At 54.8% G+C, this 21,628-nt stretch overlaps 1 protein-coding gene across 1 annotated transcript in view; it reads left to right on the top strand.

The window, feature by feature from the left end:
- Positions 1-19,811, top strand: part of LOC142187291 (voltage-dependent T-type calcium channel subunit alpha-1G-like) — a gene marked incomplete at its 3' end in the record, with an annotated part of 83,154 nt that extends 63,343 nt beyond the window's left edge. Inside the window, exons 13-14 of the mRNA XM_075261516.1 lie at positions 19,439-19,507; positions 19,736-19,811. Coding sequence (XP_075117617.1) covers positions 19,439-19,507; positions 19,736-19,811 — 145 coding nt within the window. The remainder of the gene's footprint in view (positions 1-19,438; positions 19,508-19,735) is intronic.
- Positions 19,812-21,628: the final 1,817 nt, after the last annotated feature.

Genomic DNA, 21,628 nt, shown 5'->3' with positions numbered 1-21,628 from the left:
ATAGGGGTCACCGCCCGCGTGTACTGTATAGATGCAACAAACACCCCCGACGCGTTTCTTCCGGTGTCGATAATAAACACCAGATTCATCAGGAGAGAAGATAAAGAGTTCTGCCCAAAATAATAAAGAAAGCCGTAAACCCCCCATTTGTGAGGCCCTGGTGGTCGGCACCACTGCTTAGGAATGTTAACCCCTTACTGACTAAGATTACTTCCGTACAGTCATCTCTTTGCAGGGCCATGATACAGGATGTCTATGTGGCGGTGCAGGATCTCGCTCCTAATACAGACACAGACGACACTACACGGGATCCTAGGACTGATACGTCTAGGTATAGACTTGGGTTTGTGACAGTTTTCATTTTCCAATAAAAGTTGGGTAATTTCGGCCATTTTCCCTTTGAGTTACTTTTTGTCTTTAGGCCTAGTGGTCCATGTCTATATTGGGCAGCGCAGGAAGACGAGTCCTATATACCCAGCAAGGTGCAGTGTAGACAGAGCTGCAATCCTCTGTATACCTCTCAGTAACCTGCGCACTATCCTCTGTATACCTCTCAGTAACCTGCGCACTATCTTCTGTATACCTCTCAGTAACCTGCGCACTATCTTCTGTATACCTCTCAGTAACCTGCGCACTATCTTCTGTATACCTCTCAGTAACCTGCGCACTATCTTCTGTATACCTCTCAGTAACCTGCGCACTATCTTCTGTATACCTCTCAGTAACCTGCGCACTATCTTCTGTATACCTCTCAGTAACCTGCGCACTATCTTCTGTATACCTCTCAGTAACCTGCGCACTATCTTCTGTATACCTCTCAGTAACCTGCGCACTATCTTCTGTATACCTCTCAGTAACCTGCGCACTATCTTCTGTATACCTCTCAGTAACCTGCGCACTATCCTCTGTATACCTCTCAGTAACCTGCGCACTATCTTCTGTATACCTCTCAGTAACCTGCGCACTATCTTCTGTATACCTCTCAGTAACCTGCGCACTATCTTCTGTATACCTCTCAGTAACCTGCGCACTATCTTCTGTATACCTCTCAGTAACCTGCGCACTATCTTCTGTATACCTCTCAGTAACCTGCGCACTATCCTCTGTATACCTCTCAGTAACCTGCGCACTATCTTCTGTATACCTCTCAGTAACCTGCGCACTATCTTCTGTATACCTCTCAGTAACCTGCGCACTATCTTCTGTATACCTCTCAGTAACCTGCGCACTACAGGGAGTCTGACGGACAGTCCTGTACTTACAGCAGCAATGGCAATGACTCCGGAGATGGACAGACATTGTGTACAACAAAGGGAGTGCTTGTGGGGCCCAATTCCATCCTAAACCTCCACCTACAGGATCTGTTAGGTCTCATGTAAGGGGCTCCGCTTATGACTAATTGCTGCAATTATTAGAGCTTTGTTAGAGAAACAGGAGCTCTATAAAAGCTACTGAAGAACTAGAGAAGCCATTCCTATCCTAGCCCAGTGGTCCACCTCGGCCTATAGGGCCCCTTTATCAAGACCATTGCCCCTACACTATAATATATAAGAGGTGCAGGCCTCAGCATCATTTCCAAACTTCCTCCTGAGTTTGTGCGATTAAACAGAAATGATAGCTGGCGTGGACTCGTGGGCTCACTTATGTAGAATCAATGAGACATCTGAGGTTCTCCCCATCAAGGCGCTGAGGAAAGAGGCGTGCTAAGAAAAATGGTACAAAAATTCAGACAGGAACCTAAAATAAATGAACAAGCCTTGACAAAGCCGCTTCTATATCTGCTTCTGTCTTATGTGTACTAACATGTGACAACCGGTGGCCGTGACCGGGCTGCAGCTCCACCGGGTCTATAACGTGCCATGATAAAGCCATTTGTGTCCTATGTGTACTAACACGGTACAACCGGTGGCCATGACCGGGCTGCAGCTCCACTGGGTCTATCACATGTCATGATAAACCCGCTTCTATATCTGCTTCTGTCTTATGTGTACTAACATGGGACAAGCAGTGGCCGTGACTGGGCTGCAGCTCCACCAGGTCTATAACGTGCCATGATAAAGCCGCTTGTGTCCTATGTGTACTAACACGGGACAACCGGTGGCCGTGACTGGGCTGCAGCTCCACCGGGTCTATAACGTGCCATGATAAAGCCGCTTGTGTCCTATGTGTACTAACACGGGACAACCGGTGGCCGTGACTGGGCTGCAGCTCCACCGAGTCTATAACATGCCATGATAAAGCCGCTTCTATATCTGCTTCTGTCTTATGTGTACTAACATGGGACAAGCAGTGGCCGTGACTGGGCTGCAGCTCCACTGGGTCTATCACATGGCCGATAATGAGAACTCCCTGATAGTAAAGTAGGAAGGAGATGTCTGTACTACAATAAGGGGAAGGCTCGGCCACTCCATAGACACCACGGGTCCTGACCTCTGATATCAGACACAAATCTCTATATAATACTGTCCATGTATCTAAGTAGTCGCCGACCTGGTACTCCATGTACTGTACTAGGAGACCACACAAGCTCCGCACACCCCGGCTCAGTACGGGCCGCACGCACGCCTTGTTTTCTTAAGCTGCTTCATTTCGCATTCACATAATCTAAATTCACTTTCCACCAAGTGGGAAATGATTTTGTGCTGAGTGTACGGAACGGCCGGTGGCGGCTCCAGCGTAGACGGGGAATGTTCATCATAACAACAAGGACGATTACTAACTCCATTCATCATCCCCGGCCCGGGCAGCATTACTTATAGCTTCATCCTTTATAAATGAGGACGATTGTGCCGTATGTTTTATTGTAAGTGTTTACATTGACTGCGAAGTGCGGCCAATTACTTATAGGGAAATCCAGACTGACTGTAGTCGTGTGCGCCCGGCAGGGAAATCCAGACTGACTGTAGTCGTGTGCGCCTGGCAGGGAAATCCAGACTGACTGTAGTCGTGTGCGCCCGGGAGTGTAATCCAGACTGACTGTAGTCGTGTGCGCCCGGCAGAGAAATCCAGACTGACTGTAGTCGTGTGCGCCCGGCAGAGAAATCCAGACTGACTGTAGTCGTGTGCGCCTAGCAGGGAAATCCAGACTGACTGTAGTCGTGTGCGCCCGGCAGGGAAATCCAGACTGACTGTAGTCGTGTGCGCCTAGCAGGGAAATCCAGACTGACTGTAGTCGTGTGCGCCCGGCAGGGAAATCCAGACTGACTGTAGTCGTGTGCGCCTGGCAGGGAAATCCAGACTGACTGTAGTCGTGTGCGCCCGGGAGTGTAATCCAGACTGACTGTAGTCGTGTGCGCCCGGCAGAGAAATCCAGACTGACTGTAGTCGTGTGCGCCCGGCAGGGAAATCCAGACTGACTGTAGTCGTGTGCGCCCGGCAGGGAAATCCAGACTGACTGTAGTCGTGTGCGCCTGGCAGGGAAATCCAGACTGACTGTAGTCATGTGCGCCCAGCAGGGAAATCCAGACTGACTGTAGTCGTGTGCACCCGGCAGGGAAATCCAGACTGACTGTAGTCGTGTGCGCCCGGCAGGGAAATCCAGACTGACTGTAGTCGTGTGCGCCCGGCAGGGAAATCCAGACTGATTGTAGTCGTGTGCGCCCGGCAGGTAAATCCAGACTGACTATAGTCGTGTGCGCCTGGCAGGGAAATCCAGACTGACTGTAGTCGTGTGCGCCTGGCAGGGAAATCCAGACTGACTGTAGTCGTGTGCGCCTGTCAGGGAAATCCAGAGTGACTGTAGTCGTGTGCGCCTGTCAGGGAAATCCAGACCGACTGTAGTCGTGTGCGCCTGGCAGGGAAATCCAGACTGACTGTAGTAGTGTGCGCCCGGCAGGGAAATCCAGACTGACTGTAGTCGTGTGCGCCCGGCAGGGAAATCCAGACTGACTGTAGTCGTGTGCGCCCGGCAGGGAAATCCAGACTGACTGTAGTCGTGTGCGCCCGGCAGGGAAATCCAGACTGACTGTAGTAGTGTGCGCCCGGCAGGGAAATCCAGACTGACTGTAGTCGTGTGCGCCCGGCAGGGAAATCCAGACTGACTGTAGTCGTGTGCGCCTGTCAGGGAAATCCAGACTGACTGTAGTCGTGTGCGCCTGGCAGGGAAATCCAGACTGACTGTAGTCGTGTGCGCCTGTCAGGGAAATCCAGACTGACTGTAGTCGTGTGCGCCCAGCAGGGAAATCCAGACTGACTGTAGTCGTGTGCGCCCGGCAGGGAAATCCAGACTGACTGTAGTCGTGTGCGCCTGGCAGGGAAATCCAGACTGACTGTAGTCGTGTGCGCCCGGCAGGGAAATCCAGACTGACTGTAGTCGTGTGCGCCCAGCAGGGAAATCCAGACTGACTGTAGTCGTGTGCGCCTGGCAGGGAAATCCAGACTGACTGTAGTCGTGTGCGCCTGGCAGGGAAATCCAGACTGACTGTAGTCATGTGTGCCCGGGAGTGTAATCCAGACTGACTGTAGTCGTGTGCGCCCGGGAGTGTAATCCAGACTGACTGTAGTCGTGTGCGCCCGGCAGGGAAATCCAGACTGACTGTAGTCGTGTGCGCCCGGCAGGGAAATCCAGACTGACTGTAGTCGTGTGCGCCCGGCAGGGAAATCCAGACTGATTGTAGTCGTGTGCGCCCGGGAGTGTAATCCAGACTGACTGTAGTCGTGTGCGCCCGGGAGTATAATCCAGACTGACTGTACTCGTGTGCGCCCAGCAGGGAAATCCAGACTGACTGTAGTCGTGTGCGCCCGGCAGGGAAATCCAGACTGACTGTAGTCGTGTGGGCCCGGCAGGGAAATCCAGAGTGACTGTAGTCGTGTGCGCCCGGCAGGGAAATCCAGACTGACTGTAGTCGTGTGCGCCCGGCAGGGAAATCCAGACTGACTGTAGTCGTGTGGGCCCGGCAGGGAAATCCAGAGTGACTGTACTCGTGTGCGCCCGGCAGGGAAATCCAGACTGACTGTAGTCGTGTGCGCCCGGCAGGGAAATCCAGACTGACTGTAGTCGTGTGCGCCCGGCAGGGAAATCCAGACTGACTGTAGTCGTGTGCGCCCCGCAGAGAAATCCAGACTGACTGTAGTCGTGTGCGCCCGGCAAGGAAATCCAGACTGACTGTAGTCGTGTGCGCCCGGCAGGGAAATCCAGACTGATTGTAGTCGTGTGCGCCCGGGAGTGTAATCCAGACTTACTGTAGTTGTGTGCGCCCGGCAGGGAAATCCAGACTGACTGTAGTCGTGTGTGCCCAGGAGTGTAATCCAGACTGACTGTCGTCGTGTGCACCCGGCAGGGAAATCCAGACTGACTGTAGTCGTGTGCGCCCGACAGGGAAATCCAGACTGACTGTAGTCGTGTCTGCCCCACAGAGAAATCCAGACTGACTGTAGTCGTGTGGGCCCGGCAGGGAAATCCAGAGTGACTGTAGTCGTGTGCGCCCGGGAGGGAAATCCAGACTGACTGTAGTCGTGTGCGCCCGGCAGGGAAATGCAGACTGACTGTAGTCGTGTGCGCCGGCAGGGAAATCCAGACTGACTGTAGTCGTGTGCGCCCCGCAGGGAAATCCAGACTGACTGTAGTCGTGTGCGCCCGGCAGGGAAATCCAGACTGACTGTAGTCGTGTGCGCCCGGCAGGGAAATCCAGACTGACTGTAGTCATGTGTGCCCGGCAGGGAAATCCAGACCGACTGTAGTCGTGTGCGCCCCGCAGAGAAATCCAGACTGACTGTAGTCGTGTGCGCCCGGCAGAGAAATCCAGACTGATTGTAGTCGTGTGCGCCCGGCAGGGAAATCCAGACTGACTGTAGTCGTGTGCGCCTGGCAGGGAAATCCAGACTGACTGTAGTCGTGTGCGCCCGGCAAGGAAATCCAGACTGGCTGTAGTCGTGTGCGCCCGGGAGAGTAATCCAGACTGACTGTAGTCGTGTGCGCCCGGCAGGGAAATCCAGACCAACTGTAGTCGTGTGCACCCGGCAGGGAAATCCAGACTGATTGTAGTCGTGTGCACCCGGCAGGGAAATCCAGACCGACTGTAGTCGTGTGCACCCGGCAGGGAAATCCAGACTGACTGTAGTCGTGTGCGCCCCGCAGAGAAATCCAGACTGACTGTAGTCATGTGCGCCCGGCAGAGAAATCCAGACTGATTGTAGTCGTGTGCGCCCGGCAGGAAAATCCAGACTGACTGTAGTCGTGTGCGCCTGGCAGGGAAATCCAGACTGACTGTAGTCATGTGCGCCCGGCAGAGAAATCCAGACTGATTGTAGTCGTGTGCGCCCGGCAGGGAAATCCAGACTGACTGTAGTCGTGTGCGCCTGGCAGGGAAAGCCAGACTGACTGTAGTCGTGTGCGCCCGGGAGTGTAATCCAGACTGATTGCAGTCGTGTGCGCCCGGCAGGGAAATCCAGACTGACTGTAGTCGTGTGCGCCTGGCAGGGAAATCCAGACTGACTGTAGTCGTGTGCGCCCCGCAGAGAAATCCAGACTGACTGTAGTCGTGTGCGCCCGGCAGGGAAATCCAGACTGACTGTAGTCGTGTGCGCCCGGCAGGGAAATCCAGAATGACTGTAGTCGTGTGCGCCCCGCAGAGAAATCCAGACTGACTGTAGTCGTGTGCGCCCGGCAGGGAAATCCAGACTGACTGTAGTCGTGTGCGCCCGGCAGGGAAATCCAGACTGACTGTAGTCGTGTGCGCCCGGCAGGGAAATCCAGACTGACTGTAGTCGTGTGCGCCCGGCAGGGAAATCCAGACTGACTGTAGTCGTGTGTGCCCGGGAGTGTAATCCAGACTGACTGTAGTCGTGTGCGCCCGGGAGTGTAATCCAGACTGACTGTAGTCGTGTGCGCCCGGCAGGGAAATCCAGACTGACTGTAGTCGTGTGCGCCCGGCAGGGAAATCCAGACTGACTGTAGTCGTGTGCGCCCGGCAGGGAAATCCAGACTGACTGTAGTCGTGTGTGCCCGGGAGTGTAATCCAGACTGACTGTAGTCGTGTGCGCCCGGGAGTGTAATCCAGACTGACTGTAGTCGTGTGCACCCGGGAGTGTAATCCAGACTGACTGTAGTCGTGTGCGCCCGGGAGTGTAATCCAGACTGACTGTAGTCGTGTGCTCCCGACAGGGAAATCCAGACTGATTGTAGTCGTGTGCGCCCGGGAGTGTAATCCAGACTTACTGTAGTCGTGTGCGCCCGGCAGGGAAATCCAGACTGACTGTAGTCGTGTCTGCCCCACAGAGAAATCCAGACTGACTGTAGTCGTGTGGGCCCGGCAGGGAAATCCAGAGTGACTGTAGTCGTGTCCGCCCAGCAGGGAAATCCAGACTGACTGTAGTCGTGTGCGCCCGGCAGGGAAATCCAGACTGACTGTAGTCGTGTGCGCCCCGCAGAGTAATCCAGACTGACTGTCGTCGTGTGCGCCCGGCAGGGAAATCCAGACTGATTGTAGTCGTGTGCGCCCGGGAGTGTAATCCAGACTGACTGTAGTCGTGTGCGCCCCGCAGAGTAATCCAGACTGACTGTCGTTGTGTGCGCCCGGCAGGGAAATCCAGACTGACTGTAGTCGTATGCGCCCAGCAGGGAAATCCAGACTGACTGTAGTCGTGTGCGCCCCGCAGAGTAATCCAGACTGACTGTCGTCGTGTGCGCCCGGCAAGGAAATCCAGACTGACTGTAGTCGTGTGCGCCCGGCAAGGAAATCCAGACAGACTGTAGTCGTGTGCGCCTGGCAGGGAAATCCAGACTGACTGTAGTCGTGTGCGCCCGGCAGGGAAATCCAGACTGACTGTAGTCGTGTGCGCCTGGCAGGGAAATCCAGACTGACTGTAGTCGTGTGCGCCCGGCAGGGAAATCCAGACTGACTGTAGTCGTGTGTGCCCCGCAGGGAAATCCAGACTGACTGTAGTCGTGTGCGCCCGGCAGAGAAATCCAGACTGACTGTTGTCGTGTGCGCCCGGCAGGGAAATCCAGACTGACTGTAGTCGTGTGCGCCCGGCAGGGAAATCCAGACTGACTGTAGTCGTGTGCGCCCGGCAGAGAAATCCAGACTGACTGTCGTCGTGTGCGCCCGGCAGGGAAATCCAGACTGACTGTAGTCGTGTGCGCCCCGCAGAGTAATCCAGACTGACTGTCGTCGTGTGCGCCCGGCAGGGAAATCCAGACTGACTGTAGTCGTGTGCGCCCGGCAGGGAAATCCAGACTGACTGTAGTCGTGTGCGCCCGGCAGGGAAATCCAGACTGACTGTAGTAGTGTGCGCCTGGCAGGGAAATCCAGACTGACTGTAGTCGTGTGCGCCCGGCAGGGAAATCCAGACTGACTGTAGTCGTGTGTGCCCGGCAGGGAAATCCAGACTGACTGTAGTCGTGTGCGCCCGGCAAGGAAATCCAGACTGACTGTAGTCGTGTGCGCCCGGCAAGGAAATCCAGACTGACTGTAGTCGTGTGCACCCGGCAGGGAAATCCAGACTGACTGTAGTCGTGTGTGCCCAGCAGGGAAATCCAGACTGACTGTAGTCGTGTGCGCCCGGCAAGGAAATCCAGACTGACTGTAGTCGTGTAAGCCTGGCAGGGAAATCCAGACTGACTGTAGTCGTGTGCGCCCGGCAGGGAAATCCAGACTGACTGTAGTCGTGTGCGCCCGGGAGAGTAATCCAGACTGACTGTAGTCGTGTGCGCCCGGCAGAGAAATCCAGACTCACTGTAGTCGTGTGCGCCCGGCAGAGTAATCCAGACTGACTGTAGTCGTGTGCGCCCGGCAGAGAAATCCAGACTGATTGTAGTCGTGTGCGCCCGGCAGAGAAATCCAGACTGATTGTAGTCGTGTGCGCCCGGCAGAGAAATCCAGACTGATTGTAGTCGGGTGCGCCCGGCAGGGAAATCCAGACTGATTGTAGTCGTGTGCGCCCGGGAGTGTAATCCAGACTGACTGTAGTCGTGTGCGCCCGGGAGTATAATCCAGACTGACTGTAGTCGTGTGCGCCCGGCAGAGAAATCCAGACTGACTGTTGTCGTGTGCGCCCGGCAGGGAAATCCAGACTGACTGTAGTCGTGTGCGCCCGGGAGTGTAATCCAGACTGACTGTAGTCGTGTGCGCCCGGCAGGGAAATCCAGACTGACTGTAGTCGTGTGCGCCCGGGAGTGTAATCCAGACTGACTGTAGTCGTGTGCGCCCGGCAGGGAAATCCAGACTGACTGTAGTCGTGTGCGCCCGGCAGGGAAATCCAGACTGACTGTAGTCGTGTGCGCCCGGCAGAGAAATCCAGACTGACTGTCGTCGTGTGCGCCCGGCAGGGAAATCCAGACTGACTGTAGTCGTGTGTGCCCAGGAGTGTAATCCAGACTGACTGTAGTCGTGTGCGCCCGGCAGAGAAATCCAGACTGACTGTTGTCGTGTGCGCCCGGCAGGGAAATCCAGACTGACTGTAGTCGTGTGCGCCCGGCAGGGAAATCCAGACTGACTGTAATCGTGTGCGCCCGGCAGAGAAATCCAGACTGACTGTCGTCGTGTGCGCCCGGCAGGGAAATCCAGACTGACTGTAGTCGTGTGCGCCCCGCAGAGTAATCCAGACTGACTGTCGTCGTGTGCGCCCGGCAGGGAAAACCAGACTGACTGTAGTCGTGCGCGCCCGGCAGGGAAATCCAGACTGACTGTTGTCGTGTGCGCCCGGCAGGGAAATCCAGACTGACTGTAGTCGTGTGTGCCCGGCAGGGAAATCCAGACTGACTGTAGTCGTGTGCGCCCGGCAAGGAAATCCAGACTGACTGTAGTCGTGTGCGCCTGGCAGGGAAATCCAGACTGACTGTAGTCGTGTGCGCCCGGCAGGGAAATCCAGACTGACTGTAGTCGTGTGCGCCTGGCAGGGAAATCCAGACTGACTGTAGTCGTGTGCGCCCGGCAGAGAAATCCAGACTGATTGTAGTCGTGTGCGCCCGGCAGAGAAATCCAGACTGATTGTAGTCGTGTGCGCCCGGCAGAGAAATCCAGACTGATTGTAGTCGTGTGCGCCCGGCAGGGAAATCCAGACTGATTGTAGTCGTGTGCGCCCGGGAGTGTAATCCAGACTGACTGTAGTCGTGTGCGCCCGGGAGTATAATCCAGACTGACTGTAGTCGTGTGCGCCCGGCAGAGAAATCCAGACTGACTGTTGTCGTGTGCGCCCGGCAGGGAAATCCAGACTGACTGTAGTCGTGTGCGCCCGGGAGTGTAATCCAGACTGACTGTAGTCGTGTGCGCCCGGCAGGGAAATCCAGACTGACTGTAGTCGTGTGCGCCCGGGAGTGTAATCCAGACTGACTGTAGTCGTGTGCGCCCGGCAGGGAAATCCAGACTGACTGTAGTCGTGTGCGCCCGGCAGGGAAATCCAGACTGACTGTAGTCGTGTGCGCCCGGCAGAGAAATCCAGACTGACTGTCGTCGTGTGCGCCCGGCAGGGAAATCCAGACTGACTGTAGTCGTGTGTGCCCAGGAGTGTAATCCAGACTGACTGTAGTCATGTGCGCCCGGCAGAGAAATCCAGACTGACTGTTGTCGTGTGCGCCCGGCAGGGAAATCCAGACTGACTGTAGTCGTGTGCGCCCGGCAGGGAAATCCAGACTGACTGTAGTCGTGTGCGCCCGGCAGAGAAATCCAGACTGACTGTCGTCGTGTGCGCCCGGCAGGGAAATCCAGACTGACTGTAGTCGTGTGCGCCCCGCAGAGTAATCCAGACTGACTGTCGTCGTGTGCGCCCGGCAGGGAAAACCAGACTGACTGTAGTCGTGCGCGCCCGGCAGGGAAATCCAGACTGACTGTAGTCGTGTGCGCCCGGCAGGGAAATCCAGACTGACTGTAGTCGTGTGCGCCCGGCAAGGAAATCCAGACTGACTGTAGTCGTGTGCGCCTGGCAGGGAAATCCAGACTGACTGTAGTCGTGTGCGCCCGGCAGGGAAATCCAGACTGACTGTAGTCGTGTGCGCCTGGCAGGGAAATCCAGACTGACTGTAGTCGTGTGCGCCCGGCAGGGAAATCCAGACTGACTGTAGTCGTGTGTGCCCCGCAGGGAAATCCAGACTGATTGTAGTCGTGTGCGCCTGGCAGGGAAATCCAGACTGACTGTAGTCGTGTGCGCCCGGCAGGGAAATCCAGACTGACTTTAGTCGTGTGCGCCCGGCAGAGAAATCCAGACTGACTGTTGTCGTGTGCGCCCGGCAGGGAAATCCAGACTGACTGTAGTCGTGTGCGCCCGGCAGGGAAATCCAGACTGACTGTAGTCGTGTGCGCCCGGCAGAGAAATCCAGACTGACTGTCGTCGTGTGCGCCCGGCAGGGAAATCCAGACTGACTGTAGTCGTGTGCGCCCCGCAGAGTAATCCAGACTGACTGTAGTCGTGTGCGCCCAGCAGGGAAATCCAGACTGACTGTAGTCGTGTGCGCCCGGCAGGGAAATCCAGACTGACTGTAGTCGTGTGCGCCCGGCAGGGAAATCCAGACTGACTGTAGTTGTGTGCGCCCGGCAAGGAAATCCAGACTGACTGTAGTCGTGTGCGCCCGGCAAGGAAATCCAGACTGACTGTAGTCGTGTGCACCCGGCAGGGAAATCCAGACTGACTGTAGTCATGTGTGCCCGGGAGTGTAATCCAGACTGACTGTTGTCGTGTGTGCCCAGCAGGGAAATCCAGACTGACTGTAGTCGTGTGCGCCCGGCAAGGAAATCCAGACTGACTGTAGTCGTGTAAGCCTGGCAGGGAAATCCAGACTGACTGTAGTCGTGTGCGCCCGGCAGGGAAATCCAGACTGACTGTAGTCGTGTGCGCCCGGGAGAGTAATCCAGACTGACTGTAGTCGTGTGCGCCCGGCAGAGAAATCCAGACTGACTGTAGTCGTGTGCGCCCGGCAGAGTAATCCAGACTGACTGTAGTCGTGTGCGCCCGGCAGAGAAATCCAGACTGATTGTAGTCGTGTGCGCCCGGCAGAGAAATCCAGACTGATTGTAGTCGTGTGCGCCCGGCAGAGAAATCCAGACTGATTGTAGTCGTGTGCGCCCGGCAGGGAAATCCAGACTGATTGTAGTCGTGTGCGCCCGGGAGTGTAATTCAGACTGACTGTAGTCGTGTGCGCCCGGGAGTATAATCCAGACTGACTGTAGTCGTGTGCGCCCGGCAGAGAAATCCAGACTGACTGTTGTCGTGTGCGCCCGGCAGAGAAATCCAGACTGACTGTTGTCGTGTGCGCCCGGCAGGGAAATCCAGACTGACTGTAGTCGTGTGCGCCCGGGAGTGTAATCCAGACTGACTGTAGTCGTGTGCGCCCGGCAGGGAAATCCAGACTGACTGTAGTCGTGTGCGCCCGGGAGTGTAATCCAGACTGACTGTAGTCGTGTGCGCCCGGCAGGGAAATCCAGACAGACTGTAGTCGTGTGCGCCTGGCAGGGAAATCCAGACTGACTGTAGTCGTGTGCGCCCGGCAGGGAAATCCAGACTGACTGTAGTCGTGTGCGCCTGGCAGGGAAATCCAGACTGACTGTAGTCGTGTGCGCCCGGCAGGGAAATCCAGACTGACTGTAGTCGTGTGTGCCCCGCAGGGAAATCCAGACTGATTGTAGTCGTGTGCGCCTGGCAGGGAAATCCAGACTGACTGTAGTCGTGTGCGCCCGGCAGGGAAATCCAGACTGACTGTAGTCGTGTGCGCCCGGCAGAGAAATCCAGACTGACTGTTGTCGTGTGCGCCCGGCAGGGAAATCCAGACTGACTGTAGTCGTGTGCGCCCGGCAGGGAAATCCAGACTGACTGTAGTCGTGTGCGCCCGGCAGAGAAATCCAGACTGACTGTCGTCGTGTGCGCCCGGCAGGGAAATCCAGACTGACTGTAGTCGTGTGCGCCCGGCAAGGAAATCCAGACTGACTGTAGTCGTGTGCGCCCCGCAGAGTAATCCAGACTGACTGTCGTCGTGTGCGCCCGGCAGGGAAATCCAGACTGACTGTAGTCGTGTGCGCCCGGCAGGGAAATCCAGACTGACTGTAGTCGTGTGCGCCCGGCAGGGAAATCCAGACTGACTGTAGTAGTGTGCGCCTGGCAGGGAAATCCAGACTGACTGTAGTCGTGTGCGCCCGGCAGGGAAATCCAGACTGACTGTAGTCGTGTGTGCCCGGCAGGGAAATCCAGACTGACTGTAGTCGTGTGCGCCCGGCAAGGAAATCCAGACTGACTGTAGTCGTGTGCGCCCGGCAAGGAAATCCAGACTGACTGTGGTCGTGTGCACCCGGCAGGGAAATCCAGACTGACTGTAGTCGTGTGTGCCCAGCAGGGAAATCCAGACTGACTGTAGTCGTGTGCGCCCGGCAAGGAAATCCAGACTGACTGTAGTCGTGTAAGCCTGGCAGGGAAATCCAGACTGACTGTAGTCGTGTGCGCCCGGCAGGGAAATCCAGACTGACTGTAGTCGTGTGCGCCCGGGAGAGTAATCCAGACTGACTGTAGTCGTGTGCGCCCGGCAGAGAAATCCAGACTGACTGTAGTCGTGTGCGCCCGGCAGAGTAATCCAGACTGACTGTAGTCGTGTGCGCCCGGCAGAGAAATCCAGACTGATTGTAGTCGTGTGCGCCCGGCAGAGAAATCCAGACTGATTGTAGTCGTGTGCGCCCGGCAGGGAAATCCAGACTGATTGTAGTCGTGTGCGCCCGGGAGTGTAATCCAGACTGACTGTAGTCGTGTGCGCCCGGGAGTATAATCCAGACTGACTGTAGTCGTGTGCGCCCGGCAGAGAAATCCAGACTGACTGTTGTCGTGTGCGCCCGGCAGGGAAATCCAGACTGATTGTAGTCGTGTGCGCCCGGGAGTGTAATCCAGACTGACTGTAGTCGTGTGCGCCCGGCAGGGAAATCCAGACTGACTGTAGTCGTGTGCGCCCGGCAGGGAAATCCAGACTGACTGTAGTCGTGTGCGCCCGGCAGAGAAATCCAGACTGACTGTTGTCGTGTGCGCCCGGCAGGGAAATCCAGACTGACTGTAGTCGTGTGCGCCCGGGAGTGTAATCCAGACTGACTGTAGTCGTGTGCGCCCGGCAGGGAAATCCAGACTGACTGTAGTCGTGTGCGCCCGGGAGTGTAATCCAGACTGACTGTAGTCGTGTGCGCCCGGCAGGGAAATCCAGACTGACTGTAGTCGTGTGCGCCCGGCAGGGAAATCCAGACTGACTGTAGTCGTGTGCGCCCGGCAGAGAAATCCAGACTGACTGTCGTCGTGTGCGCCCGGCAGGGAAATCCAGACTGACTGTAGTCGTGTGTGCCCAGGAGTGTAATCCAGACTGACTGTAGTCGTGTGCGCCCGGCAGAGAAATCCAGACTGACTGTAGTCGTGTGCGCCCGGCAGAGAAATCCAGACTGACTGTTGTCGTGTGCGCCCGGCAGGGAAATCCAGACTGACTGTAGTCGTGTGCGCCCGGCAGGGAAATCCAGACTGACTGTAGTCGTGTGCGCCCGGCAGAGAAATCCAGACTGACTGTCGTCGTGTGCGCCCGGCAGGGAAATCCAGACTGACTGTAGTCGTGTGCGCCCCGCAGAGTAATCCAGACTGACTGTCGTCGTGTGCGCCCGGCAGGGAAAACCAGACTGACTGTAGTCGTGCGCGCCCGGCAGGGAAATCCAGACTGACTGTAGTCGTGTGCGCCCGGCAGGGAAATCCAGACTGACTGTAGTCGTGTGTGCCCGGCAGGGAAATCCAGACTGACTGTAGTCGTGTGCGCCCGGCAAGGAAATCCAGACTGACTGTAGTCGTGTGCGCCCGGCAGGGAAATCCAGACTGACTGTAGTCGTGTGCGCCCGGCAGGGAAATCCAGACTGACTGTAGTCGTGTGCGCCTGGCAGGGAAATCCAGACTGACTGTAGTCGTGTGCGCCCGGCAGGGAAATCCAGACTGACTGTAGTCGTGTGTGCCCCGCAGGGAAATCCAGACTGATTGTAGTCGTGTGCGCCTGGCAGGGAAATCCAGACTGACTGTAGTCGTGTGCGCCCGGCAGGGAAATCCAGACTGACTGTAGTAGTGTGCGCCTGGCAGGGAAATCCAGACTGACTGTAGTCGTGTGCGCCCGGCAGGGAAATCCAGACTGACTGTAGTCGTGTGTGCCCGGCAGGGAAATCCAGACTGACTGTAGTCGTGTGCGCCCGGCAAGGAAATCCAGACTGACTGTAGTCGTGTGCGCCCCGCAGGGAAATCCAGACTGACTGTAGTCGTGTGTGCCCAGCAGGGAAATCCAGACTGACTGTAGTCGTGTGCGCCCGGCAAGGAAATCCAGACTGACTGTAGTCGTGTGCACCCGGCAGGGAAATCCAGACTGACTGTAGTCGTGTGTGCCCAGCAGGGAAATCCAGACTGACTGTAATCGTGTGCGCCCGGCAAGGAAATCCAGACTGACTGTAGTCGTGTAAGCCTGGCAGGGAAATCCAGACTGACTGTAGTCGTGTGCGCCCGGCAGGGAAATCCAGACTGACTGTAGTCGTGTGCGCCCGGGAGAGTAATCCAGACTGACTGTAGTCGTGTGCGCCCGGCAGAGAAATCCAGATTGACTGTAGTCGTGTGCGCCCGGCAGAGTAATCCAGACTGACTGTAGTCGTGTGCGCCCGGCAGAGAAATCCAGACTGATTGTAGTCGTGTGCGCCCGGCAGAGTAATCCAGACTGACTGTAGTCGTGTGCGCCCGGCAGAGAAATCCAGACTGACTGTAGTCGTGTGCGCCCGGCAGAGAAATCCAGACTGATTGTAGTCGTGTGCGCCCGGCAGAGAAATCCAGACTGATTGTAGTCGTGTGCGCCCGGCAGGGAAATCCAGACTGATTGTAGTCGTGTGCGCCCGGGAGTGTAATTCAGACTGACTGTAGTCGTGTGCGCCCGGGAGTATAATCCAGACTGACTGTAGTCGTGTGCGCCCGGCAGAGAAATCCAGACTGACTGTTGTCGTGTGCGCCCGGCAGAGAAATCCAGACTGACTGTTGTCGTGTGCGCCCGGCAGGGAAATCCAGACTGACTGTAGTCGTGTGCGCCCGGGAGTGTAATCCAGACTGACTGTAGTCGTGTGCGCTCGGCAGGGAAATCCAGACTGACTGTAGTCGTGTGCGCCCGGGAGTGTAATCCAGACTGACTGTAGTCGTGTGCGCCCGGCAGGGAAATCCAGACTGACTGTAGTCGTGAGCGCCCGGCAGGGAAATCCAGACTGACTGTAGTCGTGTGCGCCCGGCAGAGAAATCCAGACTGACTGTCGTCGTGTGCGCCCGGCAGGGAAATCCAGACTGACTGTAGTCGTGTGTGCCCAGGAGTGTAATCCAGACTGACTGTAGTCGTGTGCGCCCGGCAGAGAAATCCAGACTGACTGTTGTCGTGTGCGCCCGGCAGGGAAATCCAGACTGACTGTAGTCGTGTGCGCCCGGCAGGGAAATCCAGACTGACTGTAGTCGTGTGCGCCCGGCAGAGAAATCCAGACTGACTGTCGTCGTGTGCGCCCGGCAGGGAAATCCAGACTGACTGTAGTCGTGTGCGCCCCGCAGAGTAATCCAGACTGACTGTCGTCGTGTGCGCCCGGCAGGGAAAACCAGACTGACTGTAGTCGTGCGCGCCCGGCAGGGAAATCCAGACTGACTGTAGTCGTGTGCGCCCGGCAGGGAAATCCAGACTGACTGTCGTCGTGTGTGCCCGGCAGGGAAATCCAGACTGACTGTAGTCGTGTGCGCCCGGCAGGGAAATCCAGACTGATTGTAGTCGTGTGCGCCCGGCAGGGAAATCCAGACTGACTGTAGTCGTGTGCGCCCGGCAGAGAAATCCAGACTGACTGTTGTCGTGTGCGCCCCGCAGAGTAATCCAAACTGACTGTCGTCGTGTGCGCCCGGCAGGGAAATCCAGACTGACTGTAGTCGTGTGCGCCCGGCAGGGAAATCCAGACTGACTGTAGTCGTGTGCGCCCGGCAGGGAAATCCAGACTGGTTGTAGTCGTGTGCGCCCGGTTGGGAAATCCAGACTGACTGTAGTCGTGTGCGCCCGGGAGGGAAATCCAGACTGACTGTAGTCGTGTGCGCCCGGCAGGGAAATCCAGACTGACTGTAGTCGTGTGCGCCCGGCAGGGAAATCCAGACTGACTGTAGTCGTGTGCGCCCGGCAGGGAAATCCAGACTGACTGTAGTCGTGTGTGCCCGGCAGGGAAATCCAGACTGACTGTAGTCGTGTGCGCCCGGCAAGGAAATCCAGACTGACTGTAGTCGTGTGCGCCCGGCAAGGAAATCCAGACTGACTGTAGTCGTGTGCACCCAGCAGGGAAATCCAGACTGACTGTAGTCGTGTGCGCCCGGCAGGGAAATCCAGACTGACTGTAGTCGTGTGCGCCCGGGAGAGTAATCCAGACTGACTGTAGTCGTGTGCGCCCGGCAGAGAAATCCAGACTGACTGTAGTCGTGTGCGCCCGGCAGGGAAATCCAGACTGATTGTAGTCGTGTGCGCCCGGGAGTGTAATCCAGACTGACTGTAGTCGTGTGCGCCCGGGAGTTTAATCCAGACTGACTGTAGTCGTGTGCGCCCGGCAGAGAAATCCAGACTGACTGTTGTCGTGTGCGCCCGGCAGAGACATCCAGACTGACTGTTGTCGTGTGCGCCCGGCAGGGAAATCCAGACTGACTGTAGTCGTGTGCGCCCGGGAGTGTAATCCAGACTGACTGTAGTCGTGTGCGCCCGGCAGGGAAATCCAGACTGACTGTAGTCGTGTGCGCCTGGGAGTGTAATCCAGACTGACTGTAGTCGTGTGCGCCCGGGAGTATAATCCAGACTGACTGTAGTCGTGTGTGCCCGGCAGAGAAATCCAGACTGACTGTTGTCGTGTGCGCCCGGCAGAGAAATCCAGACTGACTGTAGTCGTGTGCGCCCGGGAGTGTAATCCAGACTGACTGTAGTCGTGTGCGCCCGGCAGGGAAATCCAGACTGACTGTAGTCGTGTGCGCCCGGCAGGGAAATCCAGACTGACTGTAGTCGTGTGCGCCTGGCAGGGAAATCCAGACTGACTGTAGTCGTGTGCGCCCGGGAGTGTAATCCAGACTGACTGTAGTCGTGTGCGCCCGGCAGGGAAATCCAGACTGACTGTAGTCGTGTGCGCCCGGGAGAGTAATCCAGACTGACTGTAGTCGTGTGCGCCCGGCAGGGAAATTCAGACTGACTGTAGTCGTGTGCGCCCGGCAGAGAAATCCAGACTGACTGTCGTCGTGTGCGCCCGGCAGGGAAATCCAGACTGACTGTAGTCGTGTGCGCCCCGCAGAGTAATCCAGACTGACTGTCGTCGTGTGCGCCCGGCAGAGAAATCCAGACTGACTGTTGTCGTGTGCGCCCGGCAGGGAAATCCAGACTGACTGTAGTCGTGTGCGCCCGGCAGAGAAATCCAGACTGACTGTCGTCGTGTGCGCCCGGCAGGGAAATCCAGACTGACTGTAGTCGTGTGTGCCCAGGAGTGTAATCCAGACTGACTGTAGTCGTGTGCGCCCGGCAGGGAAATCCAGACTGACTGTTGTCGTGTGCGCCCGGCAGGGAAATCCAGACTGACTGTAGTCGTGTGGGCCCGGCAGGGAAATCCAGACTGACTGTAGTCGTGTGCGCCCGGCAGGGAAATCCAGACTGACTGTAGTCGTGTGCGCCCGGCAGGGAAATCCAGACTGACTGTAGTCGTGTGCGCCCGGCAGAGAAATCCAGACTGACTGTCGTCGTGTGCGCCCGGCAGGGAAATCCAGACTGACTGTAGTCGTGTGCGCCCGGCAGAGAAATCCAGACTGACTGTCGTCGTGTGCGCCCGGCAGGGAAATCCAGACTGACTGTAGTCGTGTGCGCCCGGCAGGGAAATCCAGACTGACTGTAGTCGTGTGCGCCCGGGAGTGTAATCCAGACTGACTGTAGTCGTGTGCGCCCGGGAGTGTAATCCAGACCGACTGTAGTCTTGTGCGCTCAGGAGTGTAATCCAGACCGACTGTAGTCGTGTCTGCCCGACATGGAAATCCAGACAGAATGTACTGTATATACAGTATGGTTGCCCATATATAAGATGGTTGCCCATATAGAAGATGGTTGCCCATGTAATACTAAACACAACATGTCACCTTCAGCCGGTCACTGGTATTTCCAGCAGCCAAACCCGTCATCATCAGTCGATTGCATTGGGAAGATTTCTTCCTGCAGACGTATCCTGCACGGCACAGACGCCTATATATTACATAGGGGCCTTACAGGAGCACCGCACACCCAGTAAAGGAGGTTCTGGCCTAGATAATAAGCGGTGCTGGGGCCCGGTCACCATTACTTGGCGCTGTGCAGCACAGGTGTTTCGTTGCCACTAGAGCTTGGACTTCACATATAATGTATATTTCACAGAAGTTTTTGGTTGAGAAACCCCTTTAATGGAAACTTGTGAGGTGTCGACTAGTCTGATGAGCGACACGATAAGTTCTGGAGTCATTCTCAGTTTTCTTCCAGGAAGTGGCCAAGAGAGAAGACCTGAGCGCGCACCTGAGCTGTATACACCTGCCTATAGACTCCCTCGTGGTGAGCACACGCTTTTAACCCTTTCACTTCTGAGTATTGATATTTAAGACTGAGGTCTCAGAGATGTCGGGGAATGTGGTGATCACGTGGTCTGCCTAAAACTTATGCACAAAGGTGTGGCATGTATGTGCAAAAGGGTAAAATTAGAGATATAACCCATAGGCCGATGTCTAATGAGATTTATCAGTGTGAATACGGCTCTATCGTCATCCGATTGTTCTGTTACAGGGCGGCGGCTCCTTGTCTGGCTCTGAGAGCGCGTCCGATGAATGTGCGATACGTAAGAGCCTGTCCAATGTGTCCTGTAAGTAAAAAGAATCTGATCAATGTGCAATTCCCCTATATACTACTATATATAATCCTATAGGTATGAACTGCATTTACTACTGACTGATCAGAAGCAACTCAGGGAAACCTGGAGCCGAATCCAACATGACCAGATCCTACAATAAGACGCCCAGAACTTCATATAGGAGACTAGAAGAACATATATAGTGTTATATAGAGAGGAGCAGATTGTATATAGTGTCCTATCTACAGGTTATAGAGGAGCAGATTGTATATAGTGTCCTATCTACAGGTTATAGAGGAGCAGATTGTATATAGTGTCCTATCTACAGGTTATAGAGGAGCAGATTGTATATAGTGTCCTATCTACAGGTTATAGAGGAGCAGATTGTATATAGTGTCCTATCTACAGGTTATAGAGGGGCAGATTGTATATAGTGTCCTATCTACAGGTTATAGAGCAGCAGATTGTATATAGTGTCCTATCTACAGGTTATAGAGGAGCAGATTGTATATAGTGTCCTATCTACAGGTTATAGAGCAGATTGTATATAGTGTCCTATCTACAGGTTATAGAGGTGCAGATTGTATATAGTGTCCTATCTACAGGTTATAGAGGAGCAGATTGTATATAGTGTCCTATCTACAGGTTATAGAGCAGCAGATTGTATATAGTGTCCTATCTACAGGTTATAGAGGGGCAGATTGTATATAGTGTCCTATCTACAGGTTATACAGCAGATTGTATATAGTGTCCTATCTACAGGTTATAGAGGAGCAGATTGTATATAGTGTCCTATCTACAGGTTATAGAGGGGCAGATTGTATATAGTGTCCTATCTACAGGTTATACAGCAGATTGTATATAGTGTCCTATCTACAGGTTATAGAGGAGCAGATTGTATATAGTGTCCTATCTACAGGTTATAGAGGAGCAGATTGTATATAGTGTCCTATCTATAGGTTATAGAGCAGATTGTATATAGTGTCCTATCTACAGGTTATAGAGCAGATTGTATATAGTGTCCTATCTACAGGTTATAGAGCAGATTGTATATAGTGTCCTATCTACAGGTTATAGAGGAGCAGATTGTATATAGTGTCCTATCTACAGGTTATAGGGGAGCAGATTGTATATAGTGTCCTATCTACAGGTTATAGGGGAGCAGATTGTATATAGTGTCCTATCTACAGGTTATAGAGGAGCAGATTGTATATAGTGTCCTATCTACAGGTTATAGAGGAGCAGATTGTATATAGTGTCCTATCTACAGGTTATAGAGGAGCAGATTGTATATAGTGTCCTATCTACAGGTTATAGAGGAGCAGATTGTATATAGTGTCCTATCTCCAGGTTATAGAGGGGCAGATTGTATATAGTGTCCTATCTACAGGTTATAGAGGAGCAGATTGTATATAGTGTCCTATCTACAGGTTATAGAGCAGATTGTATATAGTGTCCTATCTACAGGTTATAGAGCAGCAGATTGTATATAGTGTCCTATCTACAGGTTATAGAGGAGCAGATTGTATATAGTGTCCTATCTCCAGGTTATAGAGGGGCAGATTGTATATAGTGTCCTATCTACAGGTTATAGAGGAGCAGATTGTATATAGTGTCCTATCTACAGGTTATAGAGGAGCAGATTGTATATAGTGTCCTATCTACAGGTTATAGAGGAGCAGATTGTATATAGTGTCCTATCTACAGGTTATAGAGCAGATTGTATATAGTGTCCTATCTATAGGTTATAGAGGAGCAGATTGTATATAGTGTCCTATCTATAGGTTATAGAGGAGCAGATTGTATATAGTGTCCTATCTACAGGTTAT

The sequence above is a fragment of the Leptodactylus fuscus genome, unplaced genomic scaffold, assembly GCF_031893055.1.
Source record: "Leptodactylus fuscus isolate aLepFus1 unplaced genomic scaffold, aLepFus1.hap2 HAP2_SCAFFOLD_171, whole genome shotgun sequence".
Taxonomy (NCBI): Eukaryota; Metazoa; Chordata; class Amphibia; order Anura; family Leptodactylidae; genus Leptodactylus; species Leptodactylus fuscus.
This window is presented reverse-complemented; position numbering and strand designations above follow the sequence as displayed.